Below are 27,637 nucleotides of genomic sequence, written 5' to 3'. Positions count from 1 at the left end.
CATAAACACTAGCGTCATGTTGCGACGACACGCCTGGTTGCGAATCTCCGGATTCAAACCAGAGGTACAAAATAACATCCTCAACCAACCTGTCAACCCCGACTACTTATTCGGCCCGGAGGTTGACACTACCCTAGAGAAAATAAAAAAGGACACGGACACTGCAAAGTCCATGGGGGCCCTACAGACGCAGTCCTTTCGGAGCGGCTCCTTTCGTCGCCCCGGAAATAGAGGAGCAGGTAGAGGACAGGGGTCACAGCAAACATACAACAAGGGCAACACACAAAACACCTACGATAAAAACACCCGGGGTGGATATCGTGGCTCCAGCACAAAGGGCAGAGGACGCGGCTACGGCAACACCAGGTCCTCTCTCAAGAACAAGCAGTGACGCCCTCTCCCTTCCTCCCGACCACATAACACCTGTCGGGGGAAGGCTACAAAGGTTCCTGTCCACGTGGAACTCCATCACCACGGACAGGTGGGTCAAAGATATTGTCAAATATGGTTACTGTCTAGAACTAACCTCCACTCCACCCACCATACCTCCAAAAAACCGTCCTATGTCCTCAGAGCACTTAACGCTCTTACAGCAGGAGGTGCAAAGCATGCTTCTAAAAGGCGCAATCGAGGTCGTACCCGTCCACGAGCAAGGTACGGGGGTGTACTCCCTGTACTTTTTAATACCAAAAAAGGACGGGTCACTCAGACCTATATTAGACCTGAGACCCCTGAACCAGTACATTCTTTCCGAGCATTTTCACATGCTCACTCTACAGCAAGTCCTCCCGCTGCTCAAGCAGGGAGACTTTCTGGCCACACTGGACCTCAAGGATGCGTATTTCCACATACCCATTCACCCCTCACACAAGAAATACCTCAGGTTCACTGTTCAAGGGCAGCACTACCAATTCAAAGTCCTTCCCTTCGGCGTGACAACAGCACCCAGGGTGTTCACAAAGTGCCTAGCTACTGTGGCGGCACATCTACGGAGGCAGCACATACACGTCTACCCTTACCTGGACGACTGGCTCGTTCAAGCGAAGTCAGCCCAGCAATGTGCCAGCCACATGTCCCGCACCATCCACCTCCTTCACAGTCTGGGGTTCTCACTAAATTACCCAAAATCCCATCTCCAGCCCGCACACGTACAACAGTACCTCGGTGCGACTATAGACACTCTGGCGGCCACAGCTCAGCCAAATTTAGTGAGAATCAACAGCATGCAAATGCTGATTTCCAAGTTCAAACCACAACACTCCCTTCCCGCGCGAGTGTTCATGCAGTTGATAGGCATGATGGCCTCCTGCATCTTCATAGTCCCACACGCGAGACTACATATGCGCCCGCTTCAGGAGTGCTTAGCACGTCAGTGGAATCAGGCTCAAGGACAGTTGAAAGACCTAGTGTTGGTGAGCGGTCGGGCATACAACTCTCTGCATTGGTGGAATCCACAAAACCTTTGCAAGGGCCGACCGTTCCAAGAGCCTGTCCCACAGATAATACTGACGGCGGACGCGTCTCTCCAGGGATGGGGAGCTCATGTACTCCATTACACAGTGCAGGGACTATGGACACAACAACAAAAGAAGATGCACATCAACCTTCTAGAGCTGATGGCAATCTTCCTCGCTATGAAAGCATTCAAAGTACACTTGTGCAACAAAGTCGTGTTGATCCGGACGGACAACATGACTGCAATGTACTACATACAGAAGCAGGGAGGAACACACTCTCCACAGTTGTCTCATCTGGCTCAGAGCCTGTGGAAGTGGGCCATTCAGAGGAACATGTTCCTCATGGCAGAACACCTCCCCGGCAAGGACAACCAGATGGCGGATCTGCTCAGCAGACACAGCCACCAGATGCACGAGTGGGAGTTACACCCATCAGTACTCCAACCGTACTTCCAGCAGTGGGGTCATCCAGAGATAGACCTATTCGCGACAAGCGAAAACGCAAAATGCCAAAGCTTTGCCGCCAGGTTCCCACATCCGCAGTCGCAAGGCAATGCGATATGGATGAACTGGTCCGGCAGATTTGCGTACGCTTTTCCCCCAGCACCACTGATACCGCTGGTGGCACGCAAACTCAGACAACACTCGCTGACACTCGTCCTGGTTGCTCCAACGTGGGCACGCCAGCCATGGTACACCACCTTTCTCGAACTTTCCGTGGTGCCGCATCAAAGGCTGCTGATCAAACCCGCGCATTTGACGCAGAACCATGGAGAGATTCAGCACCCAGATCCGCAACAGCTGAACCTGGCAATCTGGCTCCTGAAGTCCTAGAGTTTGGCTACCTAAACCTGCCACCTGACTGTATGGACATCATTAAGGAGGCCAGGAGACCCACTACCAGAGCTTGCTATACAGCCAAATTGAAGAGGTTCGTCATTTATTGCAATAATAATGACATTAACCCGCTAGACGCGTCCATCCAAAACATTATTTGTTACCTATTACACCTATACCGATGCAATCTGGCGTACACCTCTATACGTGTCCATTTGACCGCAATCTCAGCCTATCTACAAACCAGGCAGCACCTCTCTCTATTCAGAGTGCCTGCCATCAAAGCCTTCTTGGAAGGACTCAAACGAGTCATTCCACCTACCCACCCACCAGCCCCAATGTGGAACCTCAACTTGGTCCTCACACGCCTGATGGGTCCACCCTTTGAACCTCTACACTCATGTGAGAGTCAATTCCTTACCTGGAAAGTAGCTTTCCTAGTAGCGATAACTTCTTTACGAAGAGTTAGTGAACTCCAGGCACTAACCGTCCAAGAGCCATTCATACAGGTTCACGCCAACAGGGTCGTACTACGTACCAACCCCAAATTCATGCCTAAGGTGGTATCGCAGTTCCATATGAATCAAACTATTGAACTGCCTGTTTTCTTTCAAAACCCACAAACTGTCGCAGAAAGGGCGCTCCATACACTAGATGTAAAAAGGGCCCTCATGTATTATATCGACAGGACCAAACCCTTTAGAAAAACAAATCAACTTTTCGTTGCCTTTGCCCCACACCACAAAGGTAACGCTATCTCCAAAGCAGGAATAGCCAGATGGATCGTTAAATGTATTCAAATTTGCTATCAAAAGGCTAAACGCACTTTAACGATTCCCCCTCGAGCCCACTCAACACGTAAGTTAGGGGCCTCCATGGCTTTCCTAGGAAACATTCCTTTGCATGACATATGTAGAGCAGCCACCTGGTCCACTACACATACATTTACCAAACACTATTGTATAGATGTGCAATCAAAACAGCAGGCAGCTGTAGGACAGGCTGTTCTCAAAACTCTTTTTCAGACCGCTGCAGCTGGCACGGGTAGCCGCCGCTAATAAGAGGGCACTGCTATATATTCTATGCACAGATATGAATTCAGCAGCCCACATGCCTCGAACTGAATATGCTACTTACCAGTATGCATCTGTTCTTGGCATGTAGGGCTGCTGACATTCATATCGCCCTCCCTCCTCCCCGGCGCCTGTAGCAGCTGCAGCTCTCAGAATTACTGTAAGCATGGTCATCACTTTCTGTATCTACTCCATCACGACCACAATGGCGAAAAACAATCTGAGGATGGAGAGGATGCCCATGCGCACTGTAGTCCAGGGGAGGAGTCACCTATCCAAGGATACTTCGAAGACTCTTCCAGGACAACAACGTGCAAACATCCGGATCCAACACTAGGCGGCGATCTATGCACAGATATGAATGTCAGCAGCCCTACATGCCATGAACAGATGCATACTGGTAAGTAGCATATTCAATTTCCATGCTGTACCCACTATCCCTTCGTCCTTGAGCCTGGCCAGAAGTATCTCATGGTTAACCGTATCGAAAGCGGCGGACAGGTCAAACAGAACCAGTATTGCTGACTGCCCCCTGTCCATCCGCATTCGGAGGTCATCCAATACGGCTACCAAAGCAGTCTCCGTACCATGCCCAGGACGGAAGCCAAATTACACATTCTCCAATATCTCATTAGTTTCCAAGAACTAGGAGAGTACTTTACTGACCATCCGCTCTATGACCTTTATTGGGTAAGGCAGCAGGGAGATCAGTCTAAAATTCTTGGGGCAGCCTGGACCCAATGTTGCTTTTTTTCCGCAAAGGTGTCACTACCACTTGTTTTCAGCAGTCTGGTACTGACCCGCTGAACAGTGATTGAATACAGATTTGTCTGGTAGTTGGGAATAGCTCTGAACTCAGCTCTTTCCATATTCTATGTGGCAGTGGATCCAACGTTGAGCCTGAGGAAGTACCTTGTGCTATTCTTGCAAAATCCTCCACCGAAGGGAGTTCAAAGTGACCAAACATATTGGGGTTTTCCCTCATACTTTCTCTTTCATTTTCCTGAGGTGCTTTTGTTGCCTCTACCTTGTCGCTTCCCTCGGTGCATGGACTACTTGGCCCCAGAACCTCGAGAATAGAGGTGATCTTTTCCTCGAAAAAAGACGCGAGGTTGTTACAAAGATCCTGTGAAGGCTGTCTCTTATTTTTGGTGAACTCTGGATTGTCAATGTCCCCCACTATTTTAAAGATGCTTCTGGCACTATTTGAGGACCTTAAAATGAGGTCTGCAAAGTACTCTGCTTTAGTTATACCAATTTCTTTTTTATAGTGAGCTATTGCCTCTTTCCAGGTGGTTTTGTCTTCCTCTGAATATCTCTTCCTCCATTTTCTCTCTGCTGATTTACAGCTCATCTTTCGAGTTTTAAGTAATTTGTTGTACCACGGTGCGGAAGGTCTGCCCTTTATCTTATGATTCTTTAGAGGAGCAACCAAGTCTAGTCTAGTAACTATATGTTCGCAGAAGGTCTCATAATTTTCCTCTACCTGCCTATCTCCATCAAATAATTCCTCCATAGGAAATACCGGGGGAAGCCTTCCAGTCCCTGACTTGGCATTTCTTAGAGACAGTAGTACTGAGATTGTTCATTTTCGGGTTGTGTATCTGGAATTTTATCAGGTCGTGGTCAGACCACTCCACAAACAAGATCTCTGTCCTTCCCACAGCTTGTTCTTTGGCAAAAATTAGGTCCCATGTGTGCCCTCCCTTATGCGTGGGTTCAGTAATTTGTTGAGTTAAGTTCAAGTTCTTACAAGAGTTGATAAGACTGTTATAGTTTGAGTCCAGACTCCCGTTACACCATAGGTGGACTCCTGGCTTAATGCACACATGGGAGCCATAGTACTGACGCTATACGCTTCTCCCGACCACTTGATCATACTTTTATTTTTATTTATCTTTATCTTATAACTGCCCACCTGCGAATTCCTTGATGAATGTGGGAGCACTTTGTTGCATTGCGCTCTATACTAATAACCTCGTCCTTGTGCGCCTCTCCCTTCTGGCACATTAACTGCTTGCCCTTTACATTTAACGAGCTTTAAATCAGAATGTTGAAAAGGTTGGCACTTAGGTATATTTTGAGCTTGGAATTTAATTGAGTGCTGGTTACTATAAACAGCTCATGCTGCCTCAGGATTGGCGTGAGCTGTTTACTTGGGCTCAGCACTCAGACGCGGACGGCCCATGAGCTACTAAACCGACCTGTGTAGTCAAACATGCGCCAGATATTTCCTCAAATAATGTGTTCATGCCAGTTATGAAAAAGTTGGCAGTGCCTAAAGTAATTACTATTGTCTACTCCCTTACAAAAGCTGCGTCATTGCAGTGTATGCTTGTTTCTGTCTCGGGCTGTCTGCAGGTGTGGGTAGAGCTCTGAGGTGCTGGTGCTTCCTGGAGAGCTTTGTAAGCGCCAGCTATTCTATCTGCTGATAGCCGCATCTGCGCACCGAGTGCAGTAAATAGCGGGCCGGACTTGAGCTGACGACGACTAGACCGTGGCTCAACATGGCTCTAGTCTTCGTGTCGCAAGGAGGAAGTGCCTCTGAACATGGTTACTGATGTAAAGGGTTGTACCTGCACTTAGTATTGCATAGTCTTTTCTTTGTGTTCTTACATTCTGTATTCCTCACTTACCTGTTCTAAGTTCCTGGCATGCGCACTTCCAATCATGTTAGTGTTTGAAGGTGCGTCGCTCGAGATGCTGTTTCTAACTGTTGAACAGTCATTGACAGTTCATGCTTCGTTGGAGACAGATGCACTCCCGTGTTTAGCAGCTGTGCCTGAATAAACATCCTTGGACTGGACTCCTCAGTGTCTGGTCTTTCTTGGATTTACCTTCAAATCCGGCACTTTACAACTGAATACTAGTAAAACGGACGCCACCAATAATGAAAGTTAAAATGCACTTAAAATTCCCCCAAGTTTTAAGATATAAATTCACGCAAATGTTGTATTAGCAGCAATAAGATTAGCAGCAGAGTAAAGTGCAAAAATACTGGCGCCTGTTGTGATCTCATGCTTGATAACAGCTGACCATCCTTCTGCTCCACTCTATCCTACTCGTTTCAAGCACGGTAGGATAGAAGGATGAGTAAGGGGGCAAACCAAGAAGACATGGACTAAGAGAAATGAAGGAAAATAACGAAGAAAGATATCAGTAAAAACTTCAATCAAAACAAGGAAACACTCCTGCCAGTGAACCTCCTTGTGACTGGAATAGAGAATGGAAATAATGAAAATATTAAAGGTGCAGAAAAACGAACAGCCCTGTGATCAGATTGTAGGTTGAAATGCCAGATGCAGCATAGAATGTGCCTATTGCAGAGTTCATTGGGTAATGTACAGTTTACAGATTCAAATCCTTGTGGGTTTGACCAAATGCAAATCATAGATTCTAATCCCAGTCAGAACACACAGGATAAACATACCTAGTGCAGTGATTTGTGTGTATCCAGGGGGTTAGTGCAGTGACTGCAGATAGTGTTAGGAACGTACGGGTCCCAGTTTGCAGGGTAAGTGAATGAATGCACCTACCACGATAGTTTGTGTGCAGCCCATGTGTTTACGTGACCCAATCGTAATGATTTAATTCCCTACAGTAGTGCACTGTGTGAGCTCCACACCAGCAGAGTACTGAACTTCAAAATCAGTATTGAAACACACCTAAGATGCACCAATATCCCACTGAATACAGCCATAGCACACCCAAGACTACTTCACGCTTGAGTATGTTTTACTTCAGCAGCGTTGCAAAGTTTTCTTTTTCTGATGTAGTTTAAATAAAACATAATGACTATTAAGTGCCAGCACATCTGATGTATACAGGAAATCAGCATGGCAATTTAATTTTGGACTAATAAGTACATGCTGCTGTCACTTCACGCAATCATCGGCACTGGTGACCAACCAGCGTGGTTAGGTGGGTAGACGCATAGAAATGGAAGACCACCAATGGCACTACTTGCTTTGCATCAGTACTCCATGGAGACGCCTACATCAGGTACTTTTACTTTTTGCCAGAAAGCAGAGGGCATATCCTGCATGAAATGAAAGGACAAATTCATAATACCCATACGGTAACGTTACCCCTGACTAGGCTTTCTTGCATTTTCATCTTTATTTCATGTATTTTTTATGCCTGCATTTGTATTGCGGCCAATTTAAGGTACTTTTAAGCACAAAAAACAGGTTGGGTATCCAGAGTCCAATAAGCGGGTTAGAGCTACCACAGGAGTGAACTTAATTGAAAGTACTTTTATAAGCTGATGTTAATCTTGAAATTTTTGTGCCAATAATAATCAAGAATCTTGTGGGTCTTTGCAGGTTTGCTGGCGTACTTCTTTTGTCTCTGTGTATTATTTATTTCATCAAACTATCCCTGCCGTCTAAAAAATGCGAAATGAAGCACGTGGATCCAATGCGAGTAAAGGTAGGTTTCGTTCTCTACGCTTTGCTTTACTTTGCTACTCATGTAATCACCCAGTTCTTCCTTTGTGCTTTTGCTTCTTCACAAACTACCTCATTAATCTCAAGCAGCATGCTAGGTCGCTCTTCATAGGGTGTCTATAACAAGCAGCATGCTGGATTATTCCTTCATATCATGTTTTTAATGAGCATCTCAAGCAGCATGCCGGATTACTGCTTCATATATATTTAGGAAAACACAGGTCAGGGGGAGACCATTTGGGTTCTCGTGTAGCCTAGGCTACTGAAGTTTTTTAGACCGCGTTAGTCAGGTAAAACAAAGTAAGGTAGTCCAGGCGGGACTGGTAATGCAGTATATGCTGGGACACAAGGTTTGGTATGACATCACATTTATTAACAGCATAAACGAAGTATCACAGTGTAATTCTTGTAATAGTTCTGGTGCTCACACATAAAGTGAAAGTGTGTGAAGTGAGGGGTGTTTGTGACATTAAAATGTACATCTCATTGACAACTCCAAATTAATTAGTTGCAGTAATGGAGTTTTGGTTGTAAGGGTCGAAGGCGTTTCGATCTCATGAATGTGAGATCATCAGGACGAGACAAGTGTGAACAGGTAGAATCAAGGTAGGCTTGGAAGCCGGTTTTGAGAATCGCCAGAGGAATTCTATTCAACCAGGAGCGTGAGTTCCAATCACTCTAGGGATGCTGCGATAGTTTAGTTAACGGATGGATACGTAATACCGGGAAAATGGAGGTACGAGCGGGGCAAATAATTGAGTGCAAAAGAAGATTCTTAAGAGGCCACGGGGGCCACAGCTGATGGAAGCAGAGGACCCGTGAATGTTCGGGCGGGTGGTCGGACTTCGTCAAGCAGGTGAATTAATCTTTGTTAGTAACTGCACGGGAGGCGCGACGAGTCTACGTGGTTCGGGAGCTAATCACCAAGTCTTATTACTGATTACTTCTTCATAGCAAGGTTGAAACGAGCATCTCAAGCAGCACGCTGGATTACTCCTTTGTGCATGGTTGTAACAAGTGTCTCAAGCAGCATGGTGGGTTACGCCTTCATACCTGGTTTTAATGAGCATATTAAGCAGCATGCTGAATCACTCCTTTGTGCATGGTTGCAACGAGCATCTCAAGCAGCATGCTGGATTACTCCTTCATACCTGGTTGTAATGAGCATGTGAAGCAGCATGGGGGATTACTCCTTCATTGCATGGTTGAAACCATATGAAGCAAACATTACTCCTTCATAGCACAGTTGTAACAAGCATCTCAAGCAGCATGGTGGGTTACGCCTTCATACCTGGTTGTAATGAGCATCTTATGCAGCATGCTGGATTACTCCTTTGTGCATGGTTGTAACGTGCATCTCAAGCAGCACGCTGGATTACTGCTTCAGAGCATGGTTGTAACAAGCCTCTCAAGCAGCATGCTTTATTGCTCCTTTATAGCATGGTTGTAACCATCTCAAGCAGCATGCTGGATTACTCCTTCATACCTGGTTGTAATGAGCATCTGAAGCAGCAGGCGAGATTACTCATTCATAGCACGGTTTTAACGAGCATTTCAAACAGCGTGCTGGCTTACTCCTTCATAACATGGTTGTAACGAGCATCTCAAGCAGCATGCTGGATCACTCCTTGCTGCATGGGTGTAACGAGCATCTCAAGTAGCACGCTGGATTACTCCTTCATACCTGGTTGTAACGAGCATCTCAAGCAGCATGCTGGATTACTCCTTCATAGCACGGTTGTAACGAGCATCTCAAGTAGCATGCTGGATTACTCCTTCATACCTGGTTGTAACGAGCATCTCAAGCAGCATGCTGGATTACTCCTTCATACCTGGTTGTAACGAGCATCTCAAGCAGCATGCTGAATCACTCCTTCCTGCATGGCTGCAACGAGCATCTCAAGCAGCATGCTGGATTACTCCTTCGTGCCTGGCTGCAACGAGCATCTCAAGCAGCATGCTGGATCACTCCTTCCTGCATGGCTGCAACGAGCATCTCAAGCAGCATGCTGGATTACTCCTTCGTGCATGGTTGTAGCGTGCATCTCAAGCAGCATGCTGGATTACTCCTTTGTGCATGGTTGTAACGAGCATCTCAAGCAGCATGCTGGATCACTCCTTCCTGCATGGCTGCAACGAGCATCTCAAGCAGCATGCTGGATTACTCCTTTGTGCATGGTTGTAACGAGCATCTCAAGCAGCACGCTGGATCACTCCTTCCTGCATGGCTGCAACGAGCATCTCAAGCAGCATGCTGGATCACTCCTTCCTGCATGGCTGCAACGAGCATCTCAAGCAGCATGCTGGATCACTCCTTCCTGCATGGCTGCAACGAGCATCTCAAGCAGCATGCTGGATTACTCCTTTGTGCATGGTTGTAACGAGCATCTCAAGCAGCATGCTGGATTACTCCTTCATACCTGGTTGTAACGAGCATCTCAAGCAGCATGCTGTATCACTCCTTCCTGCATGGCTGCAACGAGCATCTCAAGCAGCATGCTGGATTACTCCTTCGTGCATGGTTGTAGCGTGCATCTCAAGCAGCATGCTGGATTACTCCTTTGTGCATGGTTGTAACGAGCATCTCAAACAGCATGCTGGATTACTCCTTCATTCCTGGTTGTAACGAGCATCTCAAGCAGCATGCTGGATCACTCCTTCCTGCATGGCTGCAACGAGCATCTCAAGCAGCATGCTGGATTACTCCTTTGTGCATGGTTGTAACGAGCATCTCAAGCAGCATGCTGGATTACTCCTTCATACCTGGTTGTAACGAGCATCTCAAGCAGCATGCTGGATCACTCCTTCCTGCATGGCTGCAACGAGCATCTCAAGCAGCATGCTGGATTACTCCTTCGTGCATGGTTGTAGCGTGCATCTCAAGCAGCATGCTGGATTCCTCCTTCATAACTGGTGGTAACGAGCATCTCAAGCAGCATGCTGGATTACTCCTTCCTGCATGGCTGCAACGAGCATCTCAAGCAGCACGCTGGATTACTCCTTCATAACTGGTGGTAACGAGCATCTCAAGCAGCATGCTGGATTACTCCTTCCTGCATGGCTGCAACGAGCATCTCAAGCAGCATGCTGGATTACTCCTTCATACCTGGTTGTAACGAGCATCTCAAGCAGCATGCTGGATCACTCCTTCGTGCATGGTTGTAGCGTGCATCTCAAGCAGCATGCTGGATTACTCCTTCATACCTGGTTGTAACGAGCATCTCAAGCAGCATGCTGGATCACTCCTTCCTGCATGGCTGCAACGAGCATCTCAAGCAGCATGCTGGATTACTCCTTCGTGCATGGTTGTAGCGTGCATCTCAAGCAGCATGCTGGATTACTCCTTTGTGCATGGTTGTAACGAGCATCTCAAGCAGCGTGCTGGATTACTCCTTCATACCTGGTTGTAACGAGCATCTCAAGCAGCATGCTGGATTACTCCTTCATTCCTGGTTGTAACGAGCATCTCAAGCAGCATGCTGGATCACTCCTTCATAGCACGGTTGTAACGAGCATCTCAAGCAGCATGCTGGATTACTCCTTCCTGCATGGCTGCAACGAGCATCTCAAGCAGCATGCTGGATTACTCCTTCATACCTGGTTGTAAAGAGCATCTCAAGCAGCATGCTGGATTACTCCTTCATACCTGGCTGTAACGAGCATCTCAAGCAGCATTCTGGATTACTCCTTTATAGCACAGTTGTAACTTGCATCTCAAGCAGCACGCTGGATTACTGCTTCTGAGCATGGTTGTAACAAGCCTCTCAAGCAGCATGCTTTATTGCTCCTTCATAGCATGGTTGTAACCATCTCAAGCAGCATGCTGGATTACTCCTTCATACCTGGTTGTAACGAGCATCTCAAGCAGCAAGCTGGATTACTCTTCATATCCTGTTCATAACAAGCATTTTAAGCAGCATGCCTGCTTACTGCTTAATAGCATGGTTGTAACAAGCATCCAAGCAGAATGCTGGATTACCCCTTCATATCCTGTTCGTAACGAGCATCTCAAGCAGCATGCTGGATTACTCCTCCTTAGCACGGTTGTAACAAGCATCATGCTGGATTACTCCTTCATAGCATGGTGGTAACAAGCATTTCAAGTAGCATGCTGGATTACTCCTTCATAACATGGTTGTAACAAGCATCCAAGCAGCATGCTGGATTACTCCTTCATAGCATGGTGGTAACAAGCATTTCAAGTAGCATGCTGGATTACTCCTTCATAACATGGTTGTAACAAGCATCCAAGCAGCATGCTGGATTACCCCTTCATATCCTGTTCGTAACGAGCATCTCAAGCAGCATGCTGGATTACTCCTTCATAGCATGGTGGTAACAAGCATTTCAAGCAGCATGCTGTATTACTCTTTGGTTGTAATGAGCATCTGAAGCAGCATGTGGGATTACTCCTTTGTGCATGGTTGCAACGAGCATCTCAAGCAGCAAGATGGATTACTCCTTCGTGCATTTTTGTAGCGTGCCTCTCAAGCAGAATGCTGGATCACTCCTTCATAGCATGGTTTTAACAAGCATCTCAAGCAGCATGCTGGATCACTCCTTCCTGCATGGCTGCAACGAGCATCTCAAGCAGCACGCTGGATTACTCCTTTGTGCATGGTTGTAACGAGCATCTCAAGCAGCACGCTGGATTACTCCTTCATACCTGGTTGTAACGAGCATCTCAAGCAGCATGCTGAATCACTCCTTCCTGCATGGTTGCAACGAGCATCTCAAGCAGCATGCTGGATTACTCCTTCATACCTGGTTGTAACGAGCATCTCAAGCAGCATGCTGGATTACTCCTTTAAAGCACAGTTGTAACTTGCATCTCAAGCAGCATGCTGGATTACTCCTTTGTGCATGGTTGTAACGAGCATCTCAAGCAGCACGCTGGATTACTCCTTCATACCTGGTTGTAACGAGCATCTCAAGCAGCATGCTGAATCACTCCTTCCTGCATGGCTGCAACGAGCATCTCAAGCAGCATGCTGGATTACTCCTTCATACCTGGTTGTAACGAGCATCTCAAGCAGCATGCTGGATAAATCCTTCATACCTGGTTGAAACGAGCATCTCAAGCAGCATGCTGGATTACTCCTTTGTGCATGGTTGTGACGTGCATCTCAAGCAGCATGCTGGATTACTCCTTCATAACTGGTGGTAACGAGCATCTCAAGCAGCACGCTGGATTACTCCTTCCTGCGTGGCTGCAACGAGCATCTCAAGCAGCATGCTGGATTACTCCTTCATACCTGGTTGTAATGAGCATCTCAAGCAGCATGCTGGACCACTCCTTCCTGCATGCTTACAACGAGCATCTCAAGCAGCATGCTGGATTACTCCTTTGTGCATGGTTGTGACGTGCATCTCAAGCAGCATGCTGGATTACTCCTTCATAACTGGTGGTAACGAGCATCTCAAGCAGCACGCTGGATTACTCCTTCCTGCATGGCTGCAACGAGCATCTCAAGCAGCATGCTGGATTACTCCTTCATACCTGGTTGTAATGAGCATCTCAAGCAGCATGCTGGACCACTCCTTCCTGCATGGCTACAACGAGCATCTCATGCAGCATGCTGGATTACTCCTTTGTGCATGGTTGTGACGTGCATCTCAAGCAGCATGCTGGATTACTCCTTTGTGCATGGTTGTAACGAGCATCTCAAGCAGCATGCTGGATTACTCCTTCATACCTGGTTGTAACGAGCATCTCAAGCAGCATGCTGGATCACTCCTTCCTGCATGGCTGCAACGAGCATCTCAAGCAGCATGCTGGATTACTCCTTCATACCTGGTTGTAACGAGCATCTCAAGCAGCATGCTGGATCACTCCTTCGTGCATGGTTGTAACGAGCATCTCAAGCAGCGTGCTGGATTACTCCTTTATAGCACAGTTGTAACTTGCATCTCAAGCAGCACGCTGGATTACTCCTTTGTGCATCGTTGTAACAAGCATCTCAAGCAGCGTGCTGGATTACTCCTTTATAGCACAGTTGTAACTTGCATCTCAAGCAGCATGCTGGATTACTCCTTTGTGCATCGTTGTAACAAACATCTCAAGCTGCATGCTGGATTACTCCTTCCCGCATGGCTGCAACGAGCATCTCAAGCAGCATGCTGGATTACTCCTTCGTGCATGGTTGTAACGAGCATCTCAAGCAGCATGCTGGATTTCTCCTTCGTGCATGGCTGCAACGAGCATCTCAAGCAGCATGCTGGATTACTCCTTCATACCTGGTTGTAACGAGCATCTCAAGCAGCATGGGGGATTACTCCTTCATTGCATGGTGGTAACAAGCATTTCAAGCAGCATGCTGTATTACTCTTTGGTTGTAACGAGCATCTCAAGCAGCATGCTGGATTACTGCTTTATAGCACAGTTGTAACTTGCATCTCAAGCAGCACGCTGGATTACTCCTTTGTGCATGGTTGTAACAAGTATCTCAAGCAGCATGGTGGGTTACGCCTTCATACCTGGTTGTAATGAGCATCTCAAGCAGCATGCTGGATCACTCCTTCCTGCATGGCTGCAACGAGCATCTCAAGCAGCACGCTGGATTACTCCTTCATACCTGGTTGTAACGAGCATCTCAAGCAGCATGCTGGATTACTCCTTTAAAGCACAGTTGTAACTTGCATCTCAAGCAGCACGCTGGATTACTCCTTTGTGCATGGTTGTAACAAGCATCTCAAGCAGCATGGTGGGTTACGCCTTCATACCTGGTTGTAATGAGCATCTTATGCAGCATGCTGGATCACTCCTTTGTGCATGGTTGCAACAAGCATCTCAAGCAGCACGCTGGATTACTGCTTCAGAGCATGGTTGTAACAAGCCTCTCAAGCAGCATGCTTTATTGCTCCTTCATAGCATGGTTGTAACCATCTCAAGCAGCATGCTGGATTACTCCTTCATACCTGGTTATAACGAGCATCTCAAGCAGCAAGCTGGATTACTCTTCATATCCTGTTCATAACAAGCATTTTAAGCAGCATGCCTGCTTACTGCTTCATAGCATGTTTGTAACAAGCATCCAAGCAGCATGCTGGATCACCCCTTCATATCCTGTTCGTAACGAGCATCTCAAGCAGCATGCTGGATTACTCCTCCTTAGCACGGTTGTAACAAGCATCTCAAGCAGCGTGCTGGATTACTCCTCCTTAGCATGGTTGTAACAAGCATCTCAAGCAGCGTGCTGGATTACTCCTCCTTAGCATGGTTGTAACAAGCATCTCAAGCAGCGTGCTGGATTACTCCTTCATAGCACGGTTGTAACAAGCATTAAAATATGCTGCTACATTAAATTCCTTTGTTCCTCAACAGGTGGCAGGGGTGTAACTAGTGAACCGTATGTGTTTGCAAATATGTTTAGCTTTTATCCTGTCTTGCTTGGATGTTGTAATTCTTTCTAAATAAGTAGCTTGGTTTTCCTATCAAGTCTTTGGAGTATTATTTTCTTGGTGGCCTGGTGACGTCTGAATTCTTGATATCAATGTCTTCACAGTATTCCAAGTGGGTGCTGCTGTTTAGTGCTGTAACCAGGGCTACTAGTATTAATGCACTCCAGTCGGATAACCTAGTCTTCTTACTCTAGGATGTGGGTGCGGTTAGAGACTCGGATGCAGCATGACGCAGTAAATAACACTCAAGAAACACAATGACTTTCCTCTAAGGAGGGCTTTAAGCGGGCCGGGTCTCACCGATGCTGAGCACCGGCAGTTTTTTAAATCGGGCCTCCAAACGGGTCTCTATCGGGCTCTGTTTTGTGCCCTGGCACAGGCGATCCATTTTCCCCGGACTGCAGTGACAGCAGGCACATCGATGTGTGCGTGCTCACACCGCTCACGTCTCACTAGTGGAGAAGTGCCATGACATCTTGCCAGGTGAGCGTTGTAGGGGAAGGGAAAAGTAATTTTCTCTCTGGATTTCCCTTCTGTTTTTTTTTTTAAACCCAGGAGCGGCAACATTGTCGTGTTGTCACCAGGGCATTAAGTGGAAGCTTTTTCAATATTATATACTAGCCATAGTTGCTGCTTATTTATCTTATGCAACTAACAACCATTGACAAAGCCAATTGTGCTAACTTGTTGTAGGTTCGCTGTTACTTGTTGTATCATATATCTGGATACAATGACAGAAACTGCAAAATACAAGTCCGGCGGCACACTATGCCAAGCTCAGATTTTTAGCTTATGTGTCTGTAAGCTACGCCCTTAAATACATTGGCCACGCCCCTTTGAGAGACCCCCCCCCCCCCCCCCCACCCTCCGTTTTTCCATCCCACTTAAAGCCCTGCCTCTAAGTAAAATCATGCAGTTGAAAATCTTGTACCATTTACTAGCTTTATGGAGTTCTGGTATTTGTTCTGCCTTGGGCTTACTGGGAGTTGTCAGTCCACCGAAATGCAAGCTTTGTTATTGGATAGCTATAGTAGATATTCTGGCAGATCCAAACTGGACCAGGGTTATTTGTGTATTAGTGACCAGCTGGTCAAATTACAGTATTCCAGGAGGGATGAGACCGCCTGCACAACTCCAGGAAGAAGATGGGGAAGGCAGAGTAACTAGATCCAGGAGAAGGGATGGATATCCTTCGACATTTACAATTCCTTGTTGGAGGCCTTGTTGAAATTTTTAAAAACGACGGGAAGGGTGTCACCAGTTTGCAGGGGAACAACCATCGTTGTTAACGCTCAACCAGTATCCCAATCGGATTGCAATGCCAATGCACAGATCCCTGAAGAACCTTCTCTCTCATCGGTCTGCTGGTTTGATCTCTCAGTGGATCCTTCTGTGTGTGTACACAGATTTAGTGGCACTCTCCACTATGTAGTTATGTTTCAGATGCTTGTTCCATTGCGAATGCTTTTTTGTTCTGAATATGACCTTTTCTCTTGGACGAACTTGAAGCAGATTTTTCACTTGCTTGGCGTATGCAGCTGAGGTCTGGCATACAAATCTTCATGCAGTTCCATGCAGGGGAAAACGAGTCCTAGGGAGTCAAGGATGTGTTTTCTCATTTTAGTTTGCATGGGAAACTTTGCATCGACAGCAAAAACTGCTGAATGTATTTATAAGTTGGCATGAAAGCTAGTAGTTCCGAGAGATGAGCATTTGAAAAAGGTGACGGTTGGGCTTGAAAGGGTTAACACTCTTTAAATAGCTTTGCTGTTTTCAATTGTGGTTTGAAAAATCGCAATTTCTGACAATTGTGTTTGCTTTTTTTCTGAGTAATGTGATTGACTGATGGAGTTTTTTCCGCTTGACAATCACGATTTGTCAAAATTCCTATTGTAGTGCTGTTGGATTAAAAAATACTCCGCAAATGCAGGGTGTAGGGGTTGTGGGGGGGCACAGTGAGAGGCCATTGACCGTAGAGGAACTCAGACATTAAAACCAGGGTAAGAAAAACCCCGGGCGAAAAAAATACTAATTTGCCAAGGAAGCATTGAGATTCTGATGGGGTTCATGATCAAATGGCTGCATTTGTGTGTGAAACAAGCACCAATTATCAAAAAAGTCACGAAATCCAGAGGCTTGATTTTTGGGACGATCATTTGCATTGGCCAGAGGTTGTACACAGCACAGAATGGATACATGGTAGATGTATGCATACATTGAAAAACCCTAGACATGAACTGAAACACGGATAAAGGATAGTTTTGGTTGAGCAAACACAAACCGGGAAAGCCTTGAAATTTGTCAGTTATATTTTGCAATGCACAGAACACACAATGGCACAGTAGAAAAAGCATTGGCATAGCCAATAGGTCTCGCTTTTGGCATCTTATAAGTGTTTAGGTATGCAGCACAATATCCTTAGTGCAACAACACCAACTGTTGCATGGCAAATAAAAGTGCACAAGCAAAATTGCAACTTGAAAAAAAATGCTTTACTGATCTATTGTGCAACACGTCCTGCCCATTGGTTGTGCAGGGAGTTCAAAACTGCCTTTCACCTTGCCTAATGTTACCAGTTCATTACCATTTCCTATGGCCATGGTAAATAATCTGGGTGTGACATTTGATTGTGGCCTCTCTTCTGAACACCAAGCAAAGGCAGAGCTGAAGTCCATTCACCTTTAACGTTATTCTCTATCTAAGGCGTATCCCTGTTGGAATATGAACAAAGAAATAGTATGGTACAGAATTATATGGATATTCACCCGAGCATTTCAACTAATACAGCCACTAGGGTAATGTTGGGACTGCAAGACACCTATTCAAGCAGCTCTGGAATAGCGGGGCTCTCGGGTGATTTTATTTGTTCACTAATAATTTTAAAATCGGCGCCATCATGATGCACAAGATTAAGGCTTCTTTAGCGAGGATCAGATGATGAATGTAGATAGATGCATGCTGAAGAGGGAGTTGGAAAAGGCAAAATTATCGCTATTAATATTTATGTATACACACTGATGTGGGAGTCTACTGACTTTTTGAAAGAGCGTCCATCGCACAAATCAATCTGTCAATTGCAACATGGATTGTGGAAGTCTGTGGCTGGAACAATGATAGGTAAAGGGTATGCTCAGGAGATGCTGTAGATATTCTTTGTGCACTTGAGCTAACGCAAGACTAAAATTGTGTAGAAAGGCCTGACATCTAGAAAGTCCTGATGTGCACTTCCCTGCACCACACAAAGCAAAGGAACGATAACTCCAAAAGCGTTTCTTTTCTAAGTATTTACTTTTGTAACATTAGCGGCACGTTGCACTTTAACTTCACATATTTAAAGCTAAAGCGCGGTGTGCCGCGTACGCTACAAAAGTAAATAAATAGCAAAGAAATGTGGGTGGCCGCCATGTTTAAGGTTAAAGCTGACGTGCAATGCCGTCAATGATGTAAAGGCGACTGCCCACCTTTCCTTTCTATTTGTATACTTTTGTAGCATTCACGGCACGTCACATTTTAGCTTTAACCATGTGAAACTAAATCGCGGTGTGCCGCGAATTCTACAAAAGTAAATAAATAGGAAACAAAGGCGGCAGCCGGCGTGTTTAACAAGCATTGGCCGTGAAAGTAACGCTGCCGCGCGAGACGCGCTGTGGGGTGGGGGAGGGGCAAGCGCTGGTCTGGAGAGCAAGTGACGCGGCCGTCAAACAAAAGCGATCGTGGGCTGGAAGGTTGCCCACGAGTGATGCACTTAATGAGCCATGACGGAAGCGCGCGCCCGTAACCGCAAGCTCTAGGCCACACTGGTAGCATTTTCTGAAGTCCTTACTAAAAGTTGAGCAAGCAGCGCATGTGCTGCTCTAGGCTCGACCTAAAAAGGTGAAACACGACAAGGGCAAACGTTATGGTGTGCACAGTGCATTGCACAACAAACTACCAAATTTCATGGCTTTTTGGGGTGCTGTGTTCCCTGAACCCTAACTAACCTTTAACTGGGTTTATTTTATTTCCGTGAAAACACTCACACTCTTTCCTTTCCTCTCATTTTCTCTTCCTCTCCGTTTCCTTTCCTCCCGCTCTTTCCCACCCGCTCTTTCCCACCCTGACTCCCTTTCAGTTCCTCTTTTTACCTTTCTCTCTTTTTCTTCCTCTCTTTTCATTCCCCACTCTCTCTTTCTCCCTACATAAGGAACGGTAAATAAAACTGTTTTGGGGAGGGCTGGTATAGAGGTGCTCTACCAGGCACTGATCTGTAACTCAGTCTGATAGAGAATACCTACTTAACAAATGGGCATACCTACTTAACTAAAGAGGCCTCTGGTTGGTCTAGATGTATCTGGTACCACACGTATCGTAGATGGGCGTTAGTACTTTATCACATATTTATAAAGTGCAACTGGTTCTGTATTGCAGCAGGAGAACATGCATAAAGAAGAAATGACCAAACAAATAAGTACCATATTCATTCCTGGCAGTTACATCTGGCGCAATAGTAGTACGAATTATGGTATCACCAGTCAAAGTCTGTTGAGTTGTACCTCATGCTCCTAACCTCTTTTTTTAGCTAGTTGGGGTAGTTTGCGATTAGGCCCTCGTAACATTTTGTCCACATAAGGTATCCTCGCCAAATTTGTGTCCTTTTCTTCCAACATGCTGGGGATTCTGAAGGTACCCAGGCTTGTGGATACCTTTGGAGGGGACTGAGAAATTAGCCAAAATACAGCAACATTTTATTTTTGGAAACGGGGGGGGGAATGCTGCTGAAGAAGGCGTCGTTTTTTTCCCCTTCAAATGGTATCTTGAAAGCGTTTGCGGTGCTGCATCACCAGCTTTCAGGAACAGGCATACTTTTGTCAGAAAACCAATATTTTCCACACAGTTTTGCCCTTTTAGTGGGACATAGTGCGTTTTTCCTATTTTTTATGCTTTCAACCGTCTCCCAGTTAGTGTTCGATATGGGTGTGAAACCAATAATGGATCCTGTAAAGCTATACATTTCCAAAAAGTAGACAAAATTCTGAATTCAGCAAGAGGTCCTTTGCGTAGATCCTTCAAGGTTTTCTTATAGAGAGTAACAGTTGAAGAAAAAAAATTGAAATTGGGTTGAAAACTGCCATTTATGTCTACGTTTTGATCTGTAACGAAGTATGGTAGATTTTTGAAAGCTATATACCATTGCGTTCGCTGGACCCTTCTAGTTGCTGGGATATATAGGACTTGTAGGTTCAGCAAAAACCTGAGGTACCCAGAGCCAATAATTCGATGCGCTTTGCAAAGGTTTTTCATTGTGTACCAGGTATACCGCTATCCATTTGGTAAAATATAAAGAGTGAAAAATAGATATTGAGAAAACCTATGTTTTTCCAAAATGGGAACAACGTATGGAGTTTAGAAGCAGTGGTTACTTGTACAGCTCCGAATTTGTGGTTACCCATACTAGCATTTCTGTGATATAAAATTCTGAATTATGCGTGGAGCCACAAACTTTCACCCAGCCAGCATTCCTCCAAGTCTCCCGATAAAATTGGTGTCTCATTCCCCCAGTCTCCCGATAAAAATGGTGCCTCATTTGTGTGGATAGGCCTAGTGTCCACGTTAAGAAACGGCCCTAAGTGCAACGTGGTGGACACATCACACTTTGCAAGTGAAAACTGACCCTTTTTTGCTATGTGCCTCGCTGTGGATTTTAGGCCCTAGCTCAGCCGGCACCTAGGGAAACCCAGCAAACCTGTACATTTTTTTAAACTAGACACCCGGGAAATCCAGGATGGGGTGACTTGTGTGGCTCTCACCATGTTCTGTTACCCAGAATCCCTTGCAAACCTCAAACCTTGCCAAACAAAAACACATTTTCCTCACATTTCTGTGATGGAAAGTTCTGGAATCTGTGGGGAGCTACAACCTTCCACCCACCCAGCATTCCCCCAAGTCCCCTGGTAAAAATGGTACCTCACTTGTGTAGGTGGGCCAAGTACACTTGACTGGCAAGGGCCCAAAACATATTGTGGAGACATCAAAAGTATCTATCACAAAATGACCTGGTTTTGCAAGGGGGTCACTTGCGTACACTGCCAGCCAAGCACCAGTCTACTCACACCCCCAGCCAAGGACCAGTCCACACACACTGCCAGCCAACCGCTAGTCCAAACACATTGCCAGCCCACGTCCGTCCACGTACACCGCCAGCCAAACACCAATCCACGCACACCGCCATCGCATTGTTATTTTTTTCCAAAAAACAAAAGCTCTAACTAAATACATTGCACTAATGCCAACCTTGAAACTGAATAAAAAATATAAAACATTACAGACCAGGCAGTTCACTTTTACGCTCATGGATGCTCCCAAAAACACTCTTGCATGTGGTACATTCTAAAACAAGCAGGCACAGGATTAGAGGACATTCGTGGCAGTACATAAGAGTCTCCTTCCGCGCACCTCTTTGCATACAGACTCTACATCTCCTACAGGGAAAGTTTATTTGGGGTGTGGGAGAACTGTGATCCAAAAAGTTGCGATCTTTCAACCTACCGACATCCTACATCACTCCAACTCTAGGAACACTTGTCTGTTCCACTACAACAAGGCTGCCTAGCATAGACTCTTGAAACTTAACAAAAGTCATCCATGACTCTGGATAACAGTTCTTGAATACAACAAAACTGGCAAAATTACATAAAAAAAAGATTAGCCCCAATAGGGGCAATCCTTGCCAAAGTGACCACCCACAAACATAAAAAGAAGAAATCCCTGGTGCTAGTCAGGGAGGACGGGGGCAGATGGGCCTTCAAATAGGACCGATCTACCCCGGGTGGTAGGGGAGGGCAGAAAACGGACAAAGGCAGTTTAAACGATTAAGTTGAAGTTGAAAGGTTTTATAGAGCGCTCTACTACCAAGCGGTTTCTTGGCGCTGAACAAAGACTATCCAGAGGGACGCAGGGAGAGTACTACAATGAATACGCCATAGAGAATAGGTGGGTTCTAAGAGCTTTGCGAAAGTGCGTGTAGACGGAAATGGATCTGATGGCAAGAGGAAGTGCGTTCCAGAAGAGGGGGCAAGGGTAGAAAATCTAGAGCCACCAAGTTTTTTCCTACGGTAACGAGGGGCGCTGAGGAGGAACTGGGTAGAGGAATGGAGGGTTCTGACAGGGACGTAGGCACTGATCTTTGATCTGATGAAGGCTGGAGCCGTACCGGCCAGTGACATAAAGATCAGGCAACCCATCTTGAATTAAGATTGTTCCAGGATGGGAAGCCAGTGAAGAGTCTTTAGCAAGGGGATAGTGTGATGAAATTTCGGAAGCCTGTAAATAAGGCGAGCTGCCTGGTTTTGGAAAAGCTGCAGACGGCGGCGCTCGTACGCAGGAATACCGACATACAGCCCATTGCCATAATCCAGGCGAGCTAGAATCCTGGCCAAGATGATAAGTTTGAGGGCTTCAACAGAAAAGTAGCGGGAAGTTTTGCGGATTAGTCTAAGGGACAGGATGAGACCACCGAGCTGATCTGGGGGCGCATAGAGAGGTCTTGGCTGATTTTAATGCCCAAGGTTTTCACCGACACAGAGGGAAGGGGAGGGGAACGGAAGGTAGGGGGCCAAAAAGCGGGGGTCCAGGGGTTAGAAGGACCACCGATAAGGACCAACTCCGCCTTATCTGGATTCAGTTTAAGTTGATTGAGGTTCATCCAATCATAGATGAATGTCAGGGTGGAACGGAACTTAAGGATAGAGTCAGGAGAAGGGAGAGGTTGAAAATAAGCTGAAGGTCATCGGCGTAATTTAACACCGTGACCTCCATTTCCTGCAAAGCTGCAATCAGAGGGTGCATATAAAGATTGAAAAGAAGAGGAGAGAGAGACGAGCCCTGGGGCACCCCGCAGGATACAGGGCAGACGGGGGCGGAAAAACTCTCCAGCCTAACGGCCTGGGTACGGTCCGTCAGAAAGGAGGTGAGCCTGGCCAGAGCCGACCCCCGAACGCCGGCGCCCTCGACACGGTCTAAAAGAATAGAGTGGTCGACCGTGTCGAAGGCGGCGGACAGGTCGAGGAGGACCAAGACCTGAGGAGAATTGATGTCAGCGCTCCTCCTGAGCTCGTTCAACACGGACAGAACAACGGACTCCGTGGAGTGAGCAGGGCGGAAGCCAGCCTGGTTAGCGGCGAGGAGGTGATTTTCTTCGCTATAGGAAGAAAGGCAGGAAGTGGTATGACTCTCCAAGATCTTACTCCGGAATGGGAGCACCCGCCTTTTTAAGAATGGGGATAACCGTAGCGACTTTAAACAAGTCAGGAACAGTTCCCTGAGAAATGGAAGAATTAAGCAGGGTAAGGGGAGGGATCCGGGCAGCTGGAAAATATCTCCCTCAGAATATGGGCAGGACAAAGGTCAGAGGGAGAGCCAGTCTGGACTTTCCTCAAGAGAGTGAGGAAGGCCTCCTTGGAGATCAAGGGGAAATGGTCAAGGGTGGAGAGGGTGGGCGGTGGTAAGGGACAAGAGAAAGAAGGGGGAGACAGCGGGATGTGGCGCTTGATCTTAGCAATCTTCTCGGTGAAGTAGTCATTGAGGGCATTGCAGAAGGATTGAGAGGGGGTAGGCTTAAGGGCAACTCTATCAGAGGCTGCAAGTTCATGTACGATCGTGAAGATCTCTTTAGGTTTGTTGGCCGCTTGATGGATTTTCTGGGAAAAATATTCCGACTTGGCTGAGAGTATAGCTTTTTTATAGTCCCGGAGAAGGGCCGAGTAGTGAGCCTTCAGGACCGGACAGTACTTGTGCCTCCAGCGGCGTTCGGCCTGCCTAAGCGCGAGTTTCTGGGTTTTTAGGTCGTCGGTGAACCATCTGTTGGCGTCATGGGAACGACATGTTCTAATCCGTTTGAGGGGGGCAACTAGATCACAAGTAGCAAGCAGCCAACTATTGATGGTAGTCACCTGAGAGTTAGGGGAGGTGTCAGCTAAAATAGGAGATGAAGACGGCAAAGAGCGGGCACATCCACACGGTTCCAATTTCGAGCACTGATGTTTTTAGGGAGGGAGGAGTTAATGGCCACCCTCAAATCAAGAAGGAAAGAAATCAGAGAATGGTCTGACCAAGCACAGGGGAGCACCGAGGGGATGGAAATAGGCTGATTGGTGGTCCATACTTGGTCCAGGGTGTGACCGTGTATGTGGGTGGGAAGGGAGATGTGGGATATGAAATTCATACAGTGAAGGGTATTATTGAAATCTTTGGACATGGGGTCCTCACGAGGATCACCCGGCCAGAAGTTAAAATCTCCTAATAAGAATACCGTGGAATTATTTACAACAAGAGTGGCCAGCAGTTCTTGTATGGCAGGGATAAAATGGGGCATTGTCTGAGGAGGCCGATCTAGAAGCACACAGGTAAGAGGGGTCGCAAGGTTGGTGGAGCGAACAATCAGACAGTCAACTGCTGCAATGGGGGGGTGAGGGAGAGGTTGGAACTGGAGGTTGGAGCGGACTATCATCGCCACTCCACCCACAGTCTTCCCCTCCGGGCGGTCGGCACGAAGGACTTAATACGGGATGGGAAGGGCTGCTAAAACATCTGGTAAAGAGTCGGGAGTAAACCAGGTTTCGGTCAGGAACAAAACATCAGGCTTAGTGGTATCCAGGAAGTCAAAGAGCTCCACTTGATGTTTGACCGCAGAGCGGGTATTGAGGAGGTAAACGGTGGCCGTAGGGGGAGGACATGCGCGGGGTTGGGGCGGCGGTTGCATATATACAGACGGTGACGCCGATGTTTGCGAACTAAGCAGGTAAGGCGGCAAGTTGGTGTAGTATGACTGAAAGATGCCAAGAGTGTTAAGGTGAGCCTCCAAGGAATTGCTAATAGGCCAGTTGGCACAGTAAGCTAGCAGATGTACAGAGGAGTATGTAACAAAATTGGCATAGTGAGGGGTCCCGGCCTGGCGCAGACGGGCTTGCCTTTGGCGCGCCTGCTGCGCGCGTCCGCTGCGCGGCCGGGAGAGGGACATCCTCTTATGCTGGTGAAGAGTGGGCATGGCCTAGCGTGAGCAACGTCACCCAGGGCTTTCCCCGCGATGGCGGCGATCCTTGCCGTAACCCGCTGCAGCGCCTAATCGGCTGTGCAGGTAAGAGCAGAGAGGGGAAGTGAGGGAGGGGGGTGAGTGCCCAGAGGTTAAAAACACATGCCAAAAGTAAAATTAAAAGCGTATTAAACCTCAATGGGGCGATCCTCAAGGGATCGCCCCCATGTAGAACCTGGTGCTAGTGTTTTTCTCCTCCCCGGAGAGGGTGTGGGGGGGCCAGGTGAGCCTCATAACATCATCGGAGAGGAGCACACACATAGGTGCACAGGTGGGAGACGCACTTGAATGTAAGTTTGACCAAAGGGGTCTTCCCTCCCTATGCTGTCCTCCCATGGGGCATTTAGGTCTCTATTTCAGGACTTCGCTATGAGTCCTTGTCATTGTGGAGTTTGACCTAGTGGCTTCTTATCACCGGATGGCTTGTAAGACCAGAGCCCATTATCTACTTTAGGTCCTGATGAATGCCACGGACCCGACCAGGACACACGGTAGAAACATGTTGACCGCACCAATGGCGGTGGGGGGACAATAATTTCCCCACTCCACCGTTCACCTGCTTTTAACACCATATAGCTGCCAGTCACATTAAATTTAATTTGGTAACTATAATGGTTTTTAAATTTCACTCACTTAACACGGGCCCCCACTTAGCTTAGAAGTTCATCCCTGTCGTCCGGTGTATGCTCGCCCTCCACCAAACTGAGATTTTGAAGGGCGAGGATTGATGGACTGGACTTATTTAAAAACGTAAACAGTTTTTTCAGTGGGCATCAACGAAGGCAGAGCTATATGGCCTTTTATAAAGTCACCCGTACGTCCACAATGTCTCAAAATGTGCCGTCCATTAAAAAAAGAAAAGTTCTGTTGGTGTGTTCATAGTTGTAGGAGAGAGCTCTCGGAAAGAAAAGAGAAGTCCAACGAACACCCTGTGTACTGATGTTTCTGCCTCTATGCATCCACCATCGTTGCCAGGCAAGAGTAGATTATCAATTGCTATGATGTTTCTTTGCATTGCGCCTGTAGTCCAGCCGATATACTTTGCAGTATTAAGAAGCATAAGGTGGCTACTAGATTTGAGCTGACTGGAGCTGTGAAGCTGCAGGAATGGACTCAAAGAAGAGGATCGTCCTCACGGTTCGCAAGATGAATGCCCCGCGCACCCCTCCTTGGGTTCAGTCAAAGGATGGATTTGGCTCTAAAACAATGACACCAGAAATGAATAATAAATCAAGCGTTATTGTCCCTATGCCACTGAGAGCCCTTACTGTAGTAAGAAACCACCTCTTCACAGGGCTTCAGTTGATGTGCTTCCAGTCCTTGGGATTTTAAACCGTATTTATTATTGCGGTCATTTGTATCTAATAGGTTATGCAGATAAGCCTTTGATTTGAAATGTCTTCTGAAAACTTTAATAAAGAGGTGGGGCTGCTATATCTGTGTTGTCATTACTTATTAAGTTTGGTAGTTTTGCTATCTTCATTCTGTAATGTAACTGTACTAACAGCAAAGTAAAATCATAGTCGAGACTGAGGCAGCCGAGGATTTGAATCGCGTCTGCTGCTTGCTGTGAGTCAGCAATGCCCTACAGCTCTCGTTTCTTTTACGGGGAACGCGCATAGCCACATCCACCAAAGAAACAAGTGTAGCCCATAGTCGGGAAGTTTAAAATCAAATAAAGCAAGAGATACTGCACAGAAAGGTAAAAATACACAAAAAATGAAACAAAATAGCAAAATAAACCATATAACTGCTTGAAAAAAACCTAAAAAAAACTGAGAAAGCACAGCAGAAAAGTGTAAAGAAGATCCAAAGGATAAAAGAAGTCCAAGGAGCAATTCAATAAGTATAGGAGGTTTATTCTCAGATACAGTGAAGAGACCACCAGTCCAGACAGCAGTTGACTTACAACTACCTGGGATCATTCTCCAACCTCCCCAGCATTCTGTTGCTAAGCTATGACAAATAGAATGCAGGACACAGCCCAGCAACACAGGCAAGGGAAGTAAGGTAATACACATGGGCAAGGAAAAAGATGTAAGAATATAAGTAAAACCACAACACATCTCCCTCCCTAAACATATCAAAAATTGCACAAAGAGAAATGTTAACTAAATTCAAAACAGTAACACATCTGTCCTAGAGGAAAAAGAAAATGTACAAATGTTTATGCTATGAAAGTTTAAGCATAAACCCTTACAAAAATAAAACATAATAAATGTAACTACTCTAAGACATTTTATAGTCCTTGTGCCAGGATGGTCTGAATCTCAATCTTCGTTGACCTCCACGGTCAGGAACACTAGGAACATTGTTATGACATTCGGGTTCAGAGTTGTCACAGGATTCATTGGA

The 27,637-nt window shown here is 46.4% G+C and overlaps 1 protein-coding gene across 3 annotated transcripts in view; it reads left to right on the top strand.

Moving 5' to 3' along the window:
- The window catches only part of ST3GAL5 (ST3 beta-galactoside alpha-2,3-sialyltransferase 5), a 495,924-nt gene that overhangs the window by 307,912 nt on the left and 160,375 nt on the right, over positions 1 to 27,637 (top strand). For all 3 annotated transcript variants that reach the window (XM_085642613.1, XM_085642614.1, XM_085642612.1), the window contains one exon: positions 7,693 to 7,798. In XM_085642613.1, coding sequence (XP_085498739.1) covers positions 7,693 to 7,798 — 106 coding nt within the window. The remainder of the gene's footprint in view (positions 1 to 7,692; positions 7,799 to 27,637) is intronic.

Source organism: Triturus cristatus, chromosome 2_2 (assembly GCF_964204655.1).
Source record: "Triturus cristatus chromosome 2_2, aTriCri1.1, whole genome shotgun sequence".
Classification (NCBI taxonomy): Eukaryota; Metazoa; Chordata; class Amphibia; order Caudata; family Salamandridae; genus Triturus; species Triturus cristatus.
The sequence above is the reverse complement of the archived record's forward strand: the minus strand, read 5'-3'. Positions and strand labels throughout refer to the sequence as shown.